At 42.8% G+C, this 19,768-nt stretch overlaps 1 protein-coding gene across 3 annotated transcripts in view; it reads right to left on the bottom strand.

Moving 5' to 3' along the window:
- The window catches only part of LOC140714370 (very long chain fatty acid elongase 6-like), a 152,447-nt gene that overhangs the window by 33,487 nt on the left and 99,192 nt on the right, over positions 1 to 19,768 (bottom strand). For all 3 annotated transcript variants that reach the window (XM_073025575.1, XM_073025574.1, XM_073025576.1), the window contains one exon: positions 3,208 to 3,359. In XM_073025575.1, coding sequence (XP_072881676.1) covers positions 3,208 to 3,359 — 152 coding nt within the window. The remainder of the gene's footprint in view (positions 1 to 3,207; positions 3,360 to 19,768) is intronic.

Genomic DNA, 19,768 nt, shown 5'->3' with positions numbered 1-19,768 from the left:
TCCCATTGGGTATTAAGGTAACACAATAGCCAGGGTCTTGCTCAGCTTGTGTGTTTCTATAGAGGTTTATAAAACTATGAGGGACAAGGTCGATGGGTCGACAGAGTCTTTTATTCCCCAGAGTCTAAAACTAGGTGGCATAGGTTTAAAGTGAATGCGGAGAGAATTATATACAAAATGAGAGGCAGCATGGTTCAAGGATTCAAAGTACATTTATTATCAATGTACGTATGCAGTATACAACCCTGAGATTCGTCTTCCCACCGACAGTCACGAAACAAAGAAACACCATGGAATCGTTCAAAGAAAACATTAAACACCCAACGTCCAAAAAAAAAAACAGCTCAAATAACAAAAAACTAGAGAATAACACACAGAGTTTAAACATCAAACTGCAGCGTCCTCGAAACTGTCTAGGAATGTTCAGTTTAGTTCAGTTCGGTTTAGTGCTGTGTCGTTCATGTAGGCCAGAGAACCAGTCCACCTCGATCAAAATTACACAAAATAGCAATTAAAGAAAGGAGTAACCGGAAACACATACTACATGCACTGCAGAGTCCTCTACAAACAAGTCCCATCCACAAACCGCGCTGATCAAACTTTGCCAAAGACTTGAGACTCCTGAACCTTTCACCGGCAGCGGCCAACAAGAGGTGGAGAGGGACCAGCCAAATGCAGGCAGACAGCACCAAGCATCTGCTCACCTCCTGATCTCATCCTTGTTGATTTCAATCTTGGTCGACGCTTTAATAGAGAAGAATTGGAGCCGATCATGGGTTTGTGATCTGCCATTAGGCACACCCTGTTCTCAATCTCACTCTCAACTATGTCAAATTCCCTCGCAGACAGCAAAAGTACCATATCGCTCAGTTGACCCAAAAACACATGATCAAAATATAAATTACAGATTTCAATCGCACACAGATTACTAGTATATTTAAAAGAAGGAGAAAAAGCAGAACTGAATTGCAGAATATCACCACTAGTCGCATTGGTCACTGGCTCAACGAGCATAAATGTTAGCATAATATTATTACAGCAGAAATGACCCGGGTTCATTTTCCGCTGTTTGTAAGAAGTTTGAACAATCTCCCCATGACTGTGTGGGTTTCCTCAGGGTGCTCCAGTTTCTTCCCACATTCCAAAGGCATATGGGTTAGTAGGTTCATTATTCATGGGTGTAACTGGGCAGCCTGACCTTATTGGGCTGGAAGGGCCTGTTAACTGTGCTGGTATGTCTAAAATAAATAAATAAAATAGAAAATAAAGTAAACACAAATCAGAAAGAGTGTGTTTAAAAGAGATTTGGACAGCTACATGGACAGGAAAGGTTTACAGTTATATGGCCAAATGCAGCCAAATGGGACTAGCTCATGAAGACACATTGGTCAGCATGGATGAGTTGGGCAGAAGGGCCTCTTTCTCTGCTCTGTGACTCTATAATATGAACTGGAATTTAGTCAGTGTCATTTGCGATTTGCTTGCGCCTACCTGCTAAAGCTTACCTGCTCTTACCTTGAACGGAGTCCCCAACAACACACATGCTCTGATCTGATCGACAAGCGGTTGTGTGCAGGACCTTTGGTAAATCCCAAAGAAATGTTTTCACGGTCAGAGAAGCCACTTCCCGTGACTGAACCAGTTCTCAAAGTTGTCCCACAACTTGCATGTTTTTGACATTCACAAATATTTAAAGACGATTAACAATTAAACATCCTGTTAATTTATTTTTGCTAAGCACTTATTAAAACATTTATATCTATCAACTACATCATTTTCTTGGAACCTGCCTGCCCTGGACACCGTTGTTGCGCTACAATGAGTTGCTTGGAGCTGCAGAATGTGTGCCGGGTCTAACCTGCCATGAGGTTGGTGGCCAGAGTTCCCCAACAAAGCTGCTGGGAAAGTGGCAGGAAGTTCCTGCTCCACTGCTGGCTTTCCTTAGCTCTCCTGTGTCAGAGCTCAGTTACAAACGACAGCAGCAATTTTCCATGAGGGGGACCCAGGGTCCTGCTCGTCTCTGCCTGCTGCTTGTCAGGAATTTCAGGGGGACCCAGGGTCCTGCTCATCTCTGCCTGCTGCTTGTCAGGAATTTCAGGCTAATGCTTGTGCATTCGTTGAGAAGGAAAATTGCGCAACTTTATTAATTTAATGATTTATAATCACCTTTAGAATAAGTAATACAATTCCAAAATTCAGTTCATAGCTGAACAGCAGAATCTGGGGGTATAGAGTGGGGTTCATCCCCTACCTCTAATGGAAAATATCTCTCAGGCTGCAGACCGAACTGGTTGAGGCAAACCATTGTTATTTGATGAAGGGTCTCAGCCCAAATCGTTGACTGTTCTTTTCCATTCATAGATGTTGCCTGACCTGCTGAGCTCCTCCAGCACATTGTGTGCATGCTCTAGATTTTCCAGTATCTGCAGTATCTCCTGCGTCTCTCATTTTTATATAAAAACAGATCAAGTTTGTTTAGAAGCAGTAGGGTCAAACTTACTTCCTGCCCATTGCACCACTGGCATTTAGGGCAGCAATAAATGTCCTCCATTTCTGGTGGTGTTCAGGACTTCCTTCATCATATCAGTAGCTTCTCTCAGTTTTCACTACCGTCAGTCATGCAAGTCCCAGGTGGAGACTCTGGAATACCATCACACTCAGAAGTAGAAGGATTCTTTACTGACGTTTCCATAACAAGTTTTGTTACAGGGATGTTAGCCCTTGGCTGAACCCCTGAACCTGGAGGACCTTAGTCTGGCCTCTACCCTTTGACCTATTTGGCATGGGTGACCGAACCAAAAGCCAAAGCATAAAAGCCCTGACTCCAGCCAACATAATTCTCCAGGTCATTGAGGCACTCAAATCTCCAAACCCTATGACAAGGTTGTGGCCCTCTTGGAGAAGTAAGGTCAAAAGAGAGGTATAATCTTTGACAACAACCTGAGCCCAAAGATATCTAATTAGATGCAGTAAACAAGATGCTGGAGGAACTCAGTGGATTTGGCAACATTTGTGAAGGGAAATGTACAGTTGATGTTTTGGGTTGAGACCCTTCACCTGAACTGGTAGGTGTCGTTTGCTTATTCTTCCTTGTCATGGGAGAGGTTTAATCAGTGTGCAAAATGGGAGGACAATTCTGGCAGGAGACATCAATCATCCAAAATTAGAATAAATGGTTTGCAACTGAAACAATGTCCTTTATCTTACCTAGTTCTGGGGCTTTACTCAAGACAAATGCATATGCCCAGAATTTGCTGACAGGTCCGTTGTAGAAGCTCTGGTCACACACAGATTGCTTGAAGCCACTGGTATACAGTACGTGCCACATGTACCATCCTGTTCTGAAAGCACCAAGTATACTGTGGGGAAGAAAAAATTCTCACCATCATTTTCATGGTATTTAAATACGTGGTGTAATAATCCATTGCCTAATTATACTATAATTGGGATATAGGATATACTTGTCTGCAATTTCCTCAGCCTTTTTGGCATATTATATCATTTCCTTCACAAAGTACCATCTGTATTTTTCTAACAATAGCAGTTTATCAGAAAATGCACACTGGAATCTCTGGATTGAGCTCCGTAAAGAAATAGCTGATCACTGTTTTCAAACTATGAAGTTCCCCAGTGAGTCATGGTAGATTATTTATTCATTCATTCATTCGGAGATACGGTGCAAAACCGGCCTTTCTGGCAACCACACTGCCCAGCAACCCACCTATTTAACACTAACCTAATCATGGGACAATCTACCATGACCAATTAACCTACAAACCGGAACATCTTTGGACTGTGGGAGGAAACCGGAGCACATGGAGGAAAACCACTCACACAAGGGATGAACTCCTTACAGAGAATGCCAGAGTTGGAACTCTGAACTCCAACGCCCCAAGCTGTTAACTCCTGAGCTACCCAAACCCCTATGCTATGATGGCATTCTAACATAGAACAAAACAGCACAGCGCAGGCCTTTTGACCCATGATGTTATGCCAACCTTTTAATCTATTCTAATTTCAATCTAACCCTTCCCTTCAACATAGCCCTTGATTTTTCTATCTTCCATGTGCCTATCTAAGAGTCTGTTAAATGTCCCTGCCTCTATCACCACCCTGGCAGTTGTTCCATGCACCCACCACATTCTGTGTAAAAAAAAACCTACCCCTGACATCTCCTTTATACTTTCCTCCAATCACCTTACAGTTATTCCCCCTTGTGTTAGCCATATACTTCAGGATTACATGCTCCTTGGAGTACTTTGAGTGTTTTATAATTTCAATTTGATCTATTCTATAAGGCCACCATGATCTCACCAAGTTTTCTTTTCCAAAAAGTTGTGCACAAATAAAATGTTCTTTTACTTACTCAGGCAATTCTGCACCTAGCTAAACCATTCCCATCTCTCCTCGGTGAAATGATTCAGCCGCAAGGGAAAGGAGTTGACTAAAGTCCTTTAAGTTGCTCCATCATTCAATGGGATGCCCTTAGAGCAGGGGCTCCCAATCTGAGGTCCACAGACCCCTTGATCCATGGTATTGGTCCATGGCATAGCAAAGGTTGGGAGCCCCTGCTTTAAACCTCTGGCCCATGAGTCCACACCGTTCATTTTTACATAGAACGTAGAAAAGTACAGCACAGTACAGGCCCTTCGGCCCACAATGTTGTGCTGACCCTTAAACCCTGCCTCCCATATAACCTCCTACCTTAAATTCCTCCGTATACCTGTCTAGTAGTCTCTTAAATTTCACTAGTGTATCTGCCTCCACCACTCACTCAGGCAGTGCATTCCACGCACCAACCACTCTCTGAGTAAAAAACCTTCCTCTAATATCCCCCTTGAACTTCCCACCCCTTACCTTAAAGCCATGTCCTCGTATTCAGCAGTGGTGCCCTGGGGAAGAGGCGCTGGCTGTTCACTCTATCTATTCCTCTTAATATCTTGTATACCTCTATCATCTCTCCTCTTATCCTCCTTCTCTCCGGAGAGTAGAGCCCTAGCTCCCTTAATCTCTGACCATAACATATACTCTCTAAACCAGGCAGCATCCTGGTAAATCTCTTCTGTACCCTTTCCAATGCTTCCACATCCTTCCTATAGTGAAGCGACCAGAACTGGACACAGCACTCCAAGTGTGGCCTAACCAGAGTTTTTATTTTAATCCTACATTAATTCCCTTATCTTTATACTCCCTATATTTTTTCAACTCCTCCCACATACTGGGATAATTATTGCAGCAAACCAACCTTCCCAACCACAAGTCTTTTGGAAGTGGAAGGAAACTGGAACACCCTGAGAAAATCCACATGGTCACAGAGAGAACATGGAAACTCCACACAGTCAGCACTCAAAGTCAGGACTGAACCCATGCCCTGTCGCTGGGAGACAGGAGCTTTACTCACTGCACCACTGTGCTGCCCCAGATTCCTTTCCTTTCACCCACCCTTCGCTGGTTTCAAATATTTTCCCAGCTTTGGTCTACAACTTTGTACTGACATCATGTGCCTCTTCTTTCAATTTGATACCTCTTATTTTTCAATGAAATACCTCTTTGTTGAGAATGCAAAATGGTCATTCCATCACAGGCAAAGCAGTCCTCACCATTGAGCACATCTACAAAGAGCGCTAGCACAAGAAAGCAGCAACCATCTCAAGGACCCCCATTATCCACGCCATGCTCTCTTCTCCCTGCGGCCATTGGGAAGGACGTACAGGTGCTTAAAGGCCCAGTATAGGAACAGTTATTACCCTTCAACCATCAGGCTCCAGACCCAGCATGGATAACCTCACTCACCCCAACACTGAGCCCACAACCCACAGAGTCACTTTCAAGGACTCTACAGCTCATGGTCTTAGTGTTAGTTATTTTATTACAATTTTTTTTGTATTTGCACAGTTTGCCTTCTTTTGGACATTAGCTGTTTGTCAGACTTTGTGTGTAGTTTTTCATTGATTCCAATGTATTTCTGAATTCTACTGTGAATGCCTGCAAGCAAACAAATCTCACTGTAGTGTGTGGGAATATTTATGTACTAAATATGATAATAAATTTACTTTGAACTCCACTGCTTATCTACCATTTTGGAACTTAACCTATTTTCCGACTTCACTTCAGCTAACTGCCTTCTTATCATAACTATCTAAATTTAGGTCACAAGTTTCAGACATACAGTTTCCACTCTCAAGCTAAATATTAAACTCTCAGTATGTTATAATCACTCTTTCCCAGAGGAACCATTAGTCCTACCTCTTTATACATGACTAAATCTAAAATAATGAGCTAAGAAACTCTCTCATTATGTGCTGTGTCATTAGATGTGGGTGATCTTGGTCTTTCTATGACTATGATTGTTTTCAACTAATTTTTCTGAAAAAGTGGTTTGTCATTGCCTTTACAAAATGGGTGACTCCAGTCATTATCAATACTTTTCCGTGATTGTCAGCCTGGCGTCAGTGGTCACAGAACCAGGACTTGTGATATGCACTAGCTGCACATACGACCATCCACCACCCTGGCCTCACGTGGCCCTGATCGGGGGGCTAAGCAGGTGTTACACCTTGCCCAAGGGTGACCTGCAGGTTAGTGGGTGCTGGGCCTGTTTCTGTGCTGTATTTTTCCATGACTCGATGACTCTTAAGTTAGCTTGATAGTATAGGAGTTAAGAAATAGCAAGGGAAAGATGTCACAGTTGAGAATAGCATATTAGCTTTCTTCACAATAGCTACACCATAAAACACAGTATATATGAAGAATTAATCAAGCAATATTCTGCAGTAATTGGAGGGAAGGAGCGCCTTACACCTCCTTTAGTAGAGACATACAGTATCTCCACCCCACCACTCATATGGACTATATACAGTACTCATCAACAAGACTTCCATTTCCATTTGGTTAGTCCATTCCATATATAAAGTCAAACACAATTACTGCACAATATTGCTTGATTAATTCTTTATATATACTGTGTTTTATGGTGTAGCTGTTGTGAAGGAAACTATAATGCTATTCTCAACAGTGACGTCTTTCCCTTGCTATTTCTTAACTTCTATACTATCAAGCTAACGTAGGGTCAAAGAGTCATCGAAAAATACTGCACAGAAACAGGCCCATCACCCATGTCAAACCATTTAAACTGCCTACTCCAGTCAGCCTGCTCCTGGACCATAACCATCCATACCCCTACCATCCATGTACCACTCCAAACTTCACAAACATTGAAATCAAGCTTGCATGCACATCTTGCACTGACAGCTCGTTCCACACTCTCACGGCCAACTTGAAATTGTAGACCTGGTTTTGTCACAGTGGTGGACAGATGATGCTAGCCTCTGCCCCGATGAAAGTTGCCAATAAAGACCTAGTGATCATCCCATTCTCTTTGTCCATAACTGTCAGTTCAAAAGGATCAATGCCATTAAGCTGATGCCCTTAAGCTGCCTTGGCAGCCTAACACTTCAATTCTCAGATATTACATACAAGAATGTGATTAGTTTCATTTTCATCATTCTTAATTGTTACATGACATCCACAGATAAGAAATTTGAAATGTAAACACACTTATTAAAAGTATTTGTATTGGTAATTTGCAGGTTGTAACACCTTATTTTTTATTTTTCGACTGATTCCTTTGATTTTGGTGGAGAGAGTTGTAAATATTACACAGGAGAGCTGAACCATAGACAGCATGAACCTATGCTTATATGGAAATCCCGGATTTGCTGACTGCTTTCTGGAACACTCTCTTGCACTACCGGAAATTTCAACATCATTACTATTAGAAAATCCACAATATTCTTAGCCAACTCTGAAGCCTGAAGGCACATACTCAACGAGTTATGAACAGTTTCTTCCCCACTACCATCCTGAATGGGAATGAACCCATGAACACTACCTCATCACATTTTTATTTCTATTTTTGCATTACTTAATTAATTAATTGAACTATTTAATATATATTTATACACTTACTGTAATTCACAGTTTTGTTCTATTATGTACTGCACTGTACTGCTACCACAAAGATAACAAATTTCACGACACATGCTGTGATATTAAACCTGATTTTGTTTGTGATTCTGATTGTGCAATTGCAATTTTGCACGTGTCTTGGTTAAAGTCATGATTCAGACATAAGCCTTTCATGCGCAAATTAAGTATAAAACTCTAATATATTATGATCAGTTTGCTCCAGAACATCCTTTAATCCTACCTCTCAACGTGTTATGATCACTCTTATGACTGAGAGGCTCTCACCTAAGCCCATATCTAAAAGAGCCTGTTCCATGCTGATTTCACAATGGATTAGATCGTTGGGTGATTTCTGTGTGAGGTAATGTAAGCAGTTTTACAGGGAAGTATGTTAGAAACATTGAAACATAGAAAACCTACAGCACAATACAGGTCCTTCGGCCCACAAAGCTGTGCCGAATATGTCCTTACCTCAGAAATTACCTACGGTTACCCATAGCCCTCTATTTTTTTGAACTCCATATACTTGTCCAGGAGCCTCTTAAAAGACCCTATTGTATCCACCTCCACCACTGTTGCCAGCAGCCCATTCCACACACTCACCACTCTCTGCATAAAAAACTTACCCCTAACATCTCCTCTGTACCTACTTCCAAGCACCTTAAAACTGTGCCCTCTTGTGCTAGCCATTTCAGCCCTGGGAAAATTCCTCTGACTATCCACATGATCAATACCTTTCATCATCTTGTACACCTCTATCAGGTCACCTCTCGTCCTCCGTCACTCCAAGGAAAAAAGGCCGAGTTCACTCAAACTATTCTCATAAGACATGCTCCCCAATCCAGGCAACATCCTTGTAAATCTCCTCTGCACCCTTTCTATGGTTTCCACATCCTTCCTATAGTGAGGCAACCAGAACTGAGCACAGTACTTCAAGTGGGATCTGACCAGGGTCCTATATAGCTGCAACATTATCTATCTGCTCCTAAACTCAATCTCACGACTGATGAAGGCCAATGCACCGTATGCTTTCTTAACCACAGAGTCAACCTGCGCAGCAACTTTGAGTGTCCTATGGACTCAGACCCCAAGATCCCTCTGATACCATATTGCCAAGAGTCTTACCCTTCTGTCATCATATTTGACCCACCAAAATGAATCATCTCACACTTAGTTGGGTTGAACTCCATTTGCCACTTCCCAGCACAGTTTTACATCCTATCAGTGTCCCGTTGTAACCTCTGACAGCCCTCCACACTACCCACAATATCTCCAACCTCATCCAATATCTCATCAGCAAATTTTACTAACCCATCCCTCCACTTCCTCATCCAGGTCATTTATAAAAATCATGAAGAGTAGGGGTCCTAGAACAGATCCCTGAGGCTCACCACTGGTCACCAACCTCCATGGATAATATGACCCGTCTACAACCACTCTTTGCCTTCTGTGGGCAAGCCTGTTCTTGCAATGCCCCCTTGGAATCCATGCTTCCTTACTTTCTCAATAAGCCTTGTATGGGGTACCTTACCAAATGTCTTGCTGGAATCCATATACACTACATCTACTGCTCTACCTTCATCAATGTGTTTAGTCGCATCCTCAAAAAATTCAATCAGGCTCATAAGGCACGACCTGCCTTTCACAAAGCCATGCTGACTATTCCTAATCATAATATGCCTCTCCAAATGTACATAAATCCTGCCTCCTAGAATCTTCTCCATCAGCTTACCAACCACTGAAGTAAGACTCACTGGTCTATAGTTTCCTGGGCTATCTCTACTACCTTTCTTGAATAATGGAACAACATCCACAACCCTCCAATCTTCCAGAACCTTTCCCGTCCCCATTAATGAAGCAAAATCTTCACCTGAGGCTCAACAATCTCCTCCCCTGCCTTCCACAGTAGCCTGGAGTACACCTCATCAGGTCCTGGTGACTTATCCAACTTGATGCTTTGCAAAAGCTCCAGCACATCCTCTTCCTTAATATCTACAGTCTCAAGCTTTTCAGTCTGCTGAAAGTCATCGCTACAATTGCCAAGATCCTTTTCCATAGTGAATACTGAAGCAAAGTAATCATTAAGTACATCTGCTATCTCCTCCAGTTCCATACACACTTTTCCACTGTCACACTTGATTGGTCCTATTCTCTCATGTCTTATCCTCTTGCTCTTCACACACTTGTAGAATACCTTGGGGTTTTCCTTAATCGTGTTTGCCAAGGCCTTCTCATGGCCCCTTCTGGCTCTCCTAATTTCTTTCTTAAGCTCCTTCTGCTAGCCTTATAATCTTCTAGATCTCTATCATTACCTAGTTTTTTGAACCTTTTGTAAGCTCTTCTTTTCATCTTGACTAGATTTACAACAGCCTTTGTACACCACGGTTCCTGTGCCCTACCATCCTTTCCCTATCTCATTGGAATGTACCTATGCAGAACTCCACGCAAATATCCTCTGAATATTTGCCACATTTCTTCCATACATTTCCCTGAGAACATCTGTTCCCAAGTTATGCTTCCAAGTTCTTGCCTGATAGCCTCATATTTCCCCTTACTCCAATTAAACGCTTCCCTAATTTGTCTGTTCCTATCCCTCTAACATACCATCCCTATGTTATGGTAAAGGAGATAGAATTGTGATCACTATCTCCAAAATGCTCTGCCACTGAGAGATCTGACACCTAACCAGGTTCATTTCCCAATACCAGATCAAGTACAACCTCTTGTAGGCTTATCTACATTTTGTGTCAGAAAACCTTCCTGAACACACCTAACAAGCTCCACCCCATCTAAACCCCTCGCTCTAGGGAGATGCCAATATTTGGGAAATTACAATCTCCCACCACAACAACCCTGTTATTATTACACCTTTCCAGAATCTGTCTCCGTATCTGTTCCTTGATATCCCTGTTACTGTTGGGCGGTCTATAAAAAACACCCAGTAAAGTTATTGACCCCTTCCTGTTCCTAACCTCCATTCACAGAGACTCCGTAGACAATCCCTCCATGGCGTCCACCTTTTCTGCAGCTGTGACACTGTCTCTGATCAACAGTGCCACTCCCCCACCTCTTTTGCCTCCCTCCCTGTCCTTTCTGAAACATTTAAAGCCTGGCATTCGAAGTAACCATTCCTGCCCCCAAGCCATCTAAGTCTCTGTAATGGCCTCAACATCATAGCTCCAAGAACTGATCCATGCTCTAAGCTCATCTGCTTTGTTCATAACACTCCTTGCATTAAAATAGACACATCTCAAACCATCGGTCTGAGCACATCCCTTCTCTATCACCTGTCTATCCTCCTTCTCACACTGTCTCCAAGCTTTCAATATTTGTGAGCCAACTGCCTCTTCCTCCATCTTGCCATTGTTACTTTATCTTTCTGGTTGGAGTTTTTTTTGATGTATACAAGAGGATTAAAAATACCATTCAGATTTCACACATCAGATGATCTCTTCCCTCATTTTAGCCACTTTTTATTTGCATTAAGAAGCACCTGCCGATTAAATGGCTTCCTGAGACTCCACAGAACTGTAATCAAACAAAAGAATTGAGATGGAGACACTGAGATATTAGGGTGGATAACAGCTTGTGAATGGAGCTCGGTTGTGATGTAAGAAACTGAAATACAGAGATTTAAGGCAGAAATTACGACATTTATTGTGCATTCAGCTGATGCTTGGTTGTCAATGGTGCAGTGGTTAAATTCGAGACTAGAGAGGTGTAGACATCTTAGAAGTGAAGGGTGTGGACACAGGGAGGGGAGAAGTGCAAGGAGGAAATATAAAACTCAAGTGTCCCTTAGCAGCCAGCTCAGTCAGCAAGCAGTGAGGATGACGTGAGAACTGGATGGTGCAAGGTTGGGTTGAATTGTTCTCTGATCTTGGCAATCCATTTGCAAATGTTTTGTCACCATATGAGGAGACATCAGTGTTGTGCTGCTCACTTGTGACGTGTCCTCTGAATGTTTGACCTTTATATACTTACCAATCAGCTAAATGGTCATCATTACAGAAACTCATTGTGACATAGGGAGAGGTCTTGTTGCTGATTGGCTGTGTGTCGAACTCTGTGTATTGTCTGGTATTTTGTCTGCATTGGTTTATAAATGGGATCAGGATCTACATGTCTGTTTATAGAATTGTTTGCAGAAACTCTCTTGCATACTGTATGTTTGTTTGGGTGGTACAAGTTAGGATACAGATACAGGTACTTTAAATGTTCTCAAATTTATAGAATGAAGGAGTTCAGGCAGAAACATTATGAAATATGCAAGTCAGAAGTAGGAAAGTGATGCTAAGAAGTTGAAAAGGCTCCAAAAACATTCATAAGAATGTTTCCAGGGTTTTATGGGGCTGCAACATTATCTTGCAGGTTTTGAATTTAACCTCCCAACATACAAATCATGAGGGCAACTTATAACTTTATAGCTTTTCCACAAACTATACCATGTTCTCCCAGCACAAAATTTTTGCTTGAGGGGCATCAGGGAACATTGTATTTCACTAAGTGGAGAGCACTGAGATGAAAGCTTCAGAGTGCCCAGCAGATGGCTCAGACATTGCTTAGCACAACTGAAACAACAACATGTGTGCGTATGTGCCTAACCTTAGTCAAATATCACAGCATTAGCTGGGAAACATGAGCGATATTCAGAGGTACTGTCTGTGAAAGGTGTTGCTATAGAAAATTGATATGCCTTCCACTCAGCCAAGAAAGAAGAAAAGGTTGATCTAAGACTTGAAAAAAAGCCAAGATCCCAACAAACTGGGTCGACACAATACTTACTGAAATACTTGTGCTTGTATTTAGCCTTTGAGTAAATTTGTCAGATCACTTACTGAAATAATATTCTGACAATTAGATGCATGCTTGCTGAAAAGTAGTGATTCCAATCATTAGCTTTATTTCAGTGTCTAATTGTTTTCATGGTATACAAATCAAGTAGTAATCTCAAAGTTCAAAGTAAATTTATTATCAAAGTACCATATACTATTCTGAGATTCATTCTCAGAGTGATTCTTCTCTGAGTGTGGAGGCACACGCTCAACCATTCAGAAACAGGTTCTTACCCCCTGCCATCGGATTTCTGAATGGACATTGAACTCATGAACACAACCTATATTTTTATCCCATTTCGCTGAACACCTACGCTCTGTCCGCCAGAGAAAGCAGGATCTCCCAGTGGCCACACATTTTAATTCCACATCCCATTCCCATTCTGATATGTCTATCCATGGCCTCCTCTACTGTCAAAATGAATCCACACTCAGGTTGGAGGAACAACACCTTATATACCGGCTGGGTAGCTTCCAACCTGATGGCATGAACATTGACTTCTCTAACTTCCGTTAATGCCCCTCCTCCCCTTACCCTATCCCTGACATATTTAGTTGTTTGTTTTCTTCTCTCTCTCTGCCCATCACTCTGCCTGTTCTCCATCTCCCTCTGGTGCTCCCCTCCCCCTTTCTTTCTCCCTAGGCCTCCCATCCTATGATCCTTTCCCTTCTCCAGCTCTGTATCACTTTTGCCAATCACCTTTCCAGCTCTTAGCTTCATCCCACCTCCTCCGGTCTTCTCCTATCATTTCGCATTTCCCCCTCCCCCTCCTACTTTCAAATCTCTTAGTATCTTTCCTTTCAGTTAGTCCTGACAAAGGATCTCGGCCCGAAACTTCGACAGCGCTTCTCCCTATAGATGCTGCCTGACCTGCTGTGTTCCACCAGCATTTTGTGTGTGTTGTTTGAATTTCCAGCATCTGCAGATTTCCTCGTGTTTGTTATATTTTTATTTTTATTTTTCCACTATTTATTTAATTTACTAGTGGAAAGATTTTTTTAAATAATGAGGTTGTGTTCATGTGTGGGGTTAATAGCTTTGCAGTTAGCATGACGCTATTGTAGCTTGGGCTGTCAGAAATCAGAGTTCAATTCAGGTGCCAACTGTACGGAGTTTGTACATTTCATGACCGTGTGGGTTTCCTCCCACGGTCCAAAGGCGTACCGTGGTCATTGTAAATTGTCCTGTGATGAGGCTGGGGTTAAATAGTTGGGATGTGGGGCAGTGCGGCTTGTTGGGCCGGAAGGACCTGTTCCATGCTGTATCTCTGAATAAATAAATCCTCCATTTTGAAGAGCATTATAGGCTTCATAAAAGAAAGCAGGTACACTCTCCAATCTGCAACCTTGATGTTGTGAAATATTCTTACAGAGAACAGCACAGACATCACAAGAAGCAGAGCTTCTTTAACACCCTGAATGCGCTGCCTATCGGCCTTTGCTATTTCCAGCATTTCCTACTTGTTATTCCCCAATGCTCTGAAATGCCACATTGGGATCCTTCCTTCCCCACGTTCCCATGGCATGCACGTAGATCAAGCCGTGAACAATTCTCTTCACCTACAGTATTGTCATCCCAGGTGCAAGTTTCAATGTTAATGAATTGCACAATATAAATAAACTATAGCCCTAGGGCCTTTTAAATACAATTTCCAGGCTGTACTTATGGGTATTTGCCTGGGAAAGGAATCATTACGCCAAAGAACTCCAAACTGTCATACAAGAGGAAGAGGACCAAAATACATTGGCAAATGTTTCATTCCAGATATGCTGAAGTGCCTTATTCAACTAATTAAAACTCAAGCCTTAATTCAAAAGATTAGAGATGAGGTTTATTTGTCACTTGTACATTGAAACATTCAGTGAAATGTGTCATTTGCATTAACAATTAACACAGCCCAAGATGTAATGGGGGTCCACAATTGTCACCATGCTTCCGCAGCCAATGTAGCGTACCCACAGCTCACTAACGCATATGGCTTCAGGAGGAACTGGAGCACCCAGAGGACACACATGATTAGGCAACTCAGGGGTGCTCTGGCATGCCCTCTTCTTCCTGGATATGGATAGATTAGACTTTGAGTTCATTACTGAAGTTCTTCTGCATCATGTCTTTGACCATCTGTCCCTGTGCTCTTGTTCTTTCTCAGCATGGTACCTTTCAATTCTTGTCAGTCAGAAGTGGCAAGGCTGGACCAATAGGCTGATGTGGGATGATGTCAAGGGGCTCACGTCAAGGACAGAGACATGGTTAGCAGCATCTTTGAAAATATTCTTCCTTGCACCTCCGTACTGGGCTGTCAGTGGATGATTGGGACTGTCGGTGGCAATTCTAGTGTTGAAGAACCTGTCCCTCTGCCCATCACTTCCAACAAAGTACCTGCTACACGTCAATGTTCAGTCTAGTTCATCTCCAGCCACGGTCACAACAGCATGCGTGCAAGTCCAGAGGACAAATTCCAAGTCATCACCAATTTGTTCACTAGAGTGAGTAAGAACATGGCCTCTGCCTAACATCTGAAAAATACAAGCCCTCTCTCAAACTGCACAACACCACCCTCTAAAACAAGACCCTGAAAACATCGACCACTGCCCATATCTCATGAGCCACATCTCAAAGATGAAATTCACCATTTCCTTCAGTGCACTTGGACAACCTTTGGTCAATTGGAGAAAAGGGTCCCTGGAGTTCAAGACTACAGAGATGATTAACTATTACACTGCAGTGATCCCAGCCCTCCTGTATGTTTTGAAACTGAGTTGACCTACAGCAGACACCTCAAGAAAGACAACAATTTCTTCCCTACAAAATCTTCCAACTCCACTGGCAGGATAAAAAAACTAACATCAGCATCTAATCCCAAGCCAATATCCTCCAGCCTGGAGTCCCTAATCACGAACAGCTACCTTTGTAGGACAGCCATATCCGTCATGATATGCGCTGGCAATGTTGGAACCCAAGTGTGGAAGAAAGACAGACTCCCATGTAGAGACAGCAACCAGAATTTATTCATAAGAATTCCAACAGACAATGGTGACACCGTGGAGGTAACATTCTCAAACCAGGACTCATGATTAGCACTGATCGGGTACTCACTTAAATAATACTAGTAACAAGGAATCCCCAAGCCAATCAAAATAAATTTAACAAGTTTAAACGGCAAGCACAAGGAGACTGCAATACAAAGAGCAAGTCATTCGAGGAAAACAGAAGGACATCTAAACAATTAACTCTCGTTAGACAACAATTAACTAATTCAGCTGCTATTAAAAACCTCTGAGCCCAAAGCTCTCTGGCTCCTTGCATAGGCCTGAAGAGCTCATTGCATGTATCACTCATGTGCTTGGTTCCAGACTCCTGAAACAGGTAGGCTCTTCTAAGTCCTGTCCTGGGAACAGATTACCAGGAAGACAGAAGGAAAAGTTCAATACCTACTTTAAAAAGTGCAGCATCTCCACAGACCCTTGAGGATTACCCAGCCCATTATCTGCATTGATTGGAGAAGGGGCATACAAGATAGCTCTGAACCTCACTCAACAAAACAACCTCCCATCCATTGTCTCCAACTATGCTTCCCGCTGCCTCGGAAAATCAGCTAACATAATCAAGGACTACCCTCAACTTCGGTCACATTCGCTTCTCCTCAAGGGTTCATGGACTGTTTGGAAATTGATGGCAGAGAAAAAGAAGCTGTTCCTAAAATATTGAGTGTGTGTTTTCAAGCTCCTGTGTCTCCTCCCTCATGACAGTAATGAGAAGAGAGCATATTCTGGGTGGGGGTGGGGGTGGGGGTGGGGGGGGGGGCGTCCTTAACGATGGATGCCAGCGGAGGTAGTGGATGCAGATCCAATTGCAAAACTTGAGAGAAGTTTCAATTAGTAGATGGATGGGAGGGGTACAGGCGGGCCATGGTCCAGGCCATAGCAGAATAACAGATTGGTATGGAATAGATGGACTGAAGGGCCTGTTTCTGTAATGTATTGCTCTACGGCACTTAAAACAAAAAGCCTTTCACTGTATCTTGATACAAGTGCCAATAGTAAACCTAACAAATGTTATAACCTGCCAAACCTCCCACCCCACTTGCTGTGGTGTCTGTGGATTCCCCACCGGTCTCAGCAGCAACCTCATAACTACAAAACTGGAGTGGAAACAAGTCATCTGTGATCTTCAGGAATGGCCTGAGCAGAATGTCAAGGAAATAAGCAAACCCAAAGTGAAAGATGCCAATGAAATGCAGAAACCTCTCACCTGACAAATGGGTAATCAATACAAACAGCCTTGTGTTTCTGTTCAAGCAATTATTGTGAAAAGGCTTTGATTGGAAAGGAAATCACTATGCTTTACCTTCCCACTCAGAAGTACCACTCAATAAATACAAAATTCTAAGCAACCAATCGTGTGGAATTATTAAACTACCTATTGTAGAAAGGAGGGAAAATGGGTGTAGTGGTGAGGGTAGAGTGCAGACAAAATAAACTTTCTTTGTACTGATGATAAGGAAACATAACGTTACTAGTGACACAATAGCTCAGATACAGGGCATGTGGGTCAGCCTCTCCCAAAGTGACTCATCCTGTGTTCGTCAGGGACTGGCAGAGTGGAGTACATAGAACACAGAACAGTACAGCACAAGAAGAGGCCCTTCAGCCCACAATGCTGTGCTGAACCAGCTAAAAAGCAAATCTAAAACACCCAAATACTAATCCCTCCTGCCTACATCACGTCCATATCCCTCCATCTTTCATACGTCCATGTGCCTAACCAAACATCTCTTAAAAATCTCTAATGTATTTGCCTCCACCACACACCAGGCAGCGCATTACAGGCATCCATGACTCTCTGAGTTAAAAACTTTCGCCACATATCCCCTTTGAACCTACCCCCTCTCACATCAAAGCGTGCCCTCCGATATTAGACATTTCAACCCTGGAAACACATACTTTCTTGTTGTCTCGACCTGTGCTTCTCATAATCCTGTAAACCTCTATCCGATCTCCCCTCAGCCTTCAACGCTTCAAAGTAAACAACACAAGTTCATCCAGCCTCTCATTTACAGAGCTGCTACCTCACAGCCCCACCAGTCCAAGTTCGATCCTCATCTCTGGCACTGTCAGTGTGGAACTTGACTGTTCTCTCTGTGACTGTCCATGTTTCCACTGGGTGCTCCAATGTCCTCCCACATCCTAAAGGCATGGGGGTTGGCAGCATTGTGAGCAGTTTTGAATCCCTTACCTAAGAACAGATGTGCTAACACTGGAGATGCTTCAAAGGAGGTTCATGAAAATGATTCCAGGATTGAAAGGCGTATCATATGAAGAGAATTTGATGGCTCTGAGCCTGTGTACTCACTGGAATTCAGAAGAATGAAGGGCGACCTGATTGAAATCTATCGAATGTTGAAGGGCCTTGATAGAGTGGATGTGGAGAAGATGTTTCCTATGGTGGGGGAGTCTAGGATCAGAAGACACAACCACAGAATAGTGGGATGTCCTCTAAGAATGGAGATGAAGAGAAATTTCTTCAGCCAGCAAGTGGTGAATCTATGGAATTTGTTGTTGCAGGTGGCTGTAGAGGCCAGGTCATTGGGTGTATTCAAGGCAGAGGTTGATAGATTCTTGATTAGTCAGGGCATGAAGGAATACAGGGAGAGGGCAGGAAATTGGGGCTGAGAGGGAAAATAGATCAGCCATGATGAAATGGCAGAGCAGACTTGATGGGCCAAATGGCCTAATTCTGCTCCTCTATCCTATGGTCTTAGTTGACCACTGAGTGTGTAGGTAAGTGGTACAATCTGGGTGGAAGTTGAGGGGAATGTGAAGAGAATAAAATATGGGGGCACTGTAGGACTAGATTCTTGTAAATGTGTGCTTGATGACCCACATGGATTAGTTTGTTCATCATGTGCTGGGTCGTATGATGTGAGCAATCATGGTCTTTCCAAGACCTCGATTGTTCTTAGCAAATTTTTCTAGAGAAGTGGTTTGCCATTGCCTTCTTCTGGGCAATGTCTTTACAAGACGGGTGGCCCCAGCCATTATCAATAATCTTCAGAGATTTTCTGCCTGGCGTCAGTGGTCGCATAATCAGGACTTGCGATATTCAACTCAATTTAATTCAATTCACTTTACTTTCCATGAGGAACTTAATTTGTGCAGCGGTAAGGACAACATCACAGGGCTTAAGGTAAACAACACCACACTACAGATAGTTAAACACAATATAAAATACTCACAATAGATAATAAATACTGAAAATTAATGTATGTAATTTAAAACACAACTACACATAATAAAATTGAGTCATTTTACTGTCAAAGGTGCTATGTATACTATGTATTCAAAACTGGGTGTTGAGTCGAATATGAAGGCACAAAACAGAATAAGGCTCTTCTGAAATACACCAGTTGCTCAAAAGACAATCCACCACCTGCTCCCATGGCTTTATGTGACCGATCTGGGGGGGGGGGGGGAGGTTGACCTGCAGGCTTTTGGAAGGGAGAAGCACCTTACCCCTCCTTTGGTAGAGTAGTATCTGCACCCCAACACCCTGATCTGCATGGATAGTTGGACCAAAAGATATGTCATATCTACCTGGCAGGCATAAGCAAATGGAGGGTCCTAATAAAGGGTTGAGGCTCAAAACATTGACTGTTTATTCCTCTCCATCAATGCCGCCTGACCTCCTGAGTTCATGCAGCATTTTCTGGGCGTTGCTCTGGATTTCCTGCATCTTCAGAATCTCTTGTGCTCGTGAGGAAATGGTATCTTATGGATAGGGGAATCAAGGGATATGGGGACAAGGCAGGAACCGAGTATTGATAGTAATAGATCAGCCATGATCTCAAAATGGCGGTGCAGGCTTGAAGGGCCGAATGGTCTACTTCTGCACCTATTGTCTATTATGTATCTATCATTCTCGACACTGTCACCTTGTATTACATCAGAACAGACTGTGTTCCGTA

The sequence above is a fragment of the Hemitrygon akajei genome, chromosome 21 (genome assembly GCF_048418815.1).
Source record: "Hemitrygon akajei chromosome 21, sHemAka1.3, whole genome shotgun sequence".
In the NCBI taxonomy this organism is placed as follows: domain Eukaryota; kingdom Metazoa; phylum Chordata; class Chondrichthyes; order Myliobatiformes; family Dasyatidae; genus Hemitrygon; species Hemitrygon akajei.
Note: the sequence above shows the minus strand (reverse complement) of the source record. Positions and strands in the feature narration are given on the sequence as shown.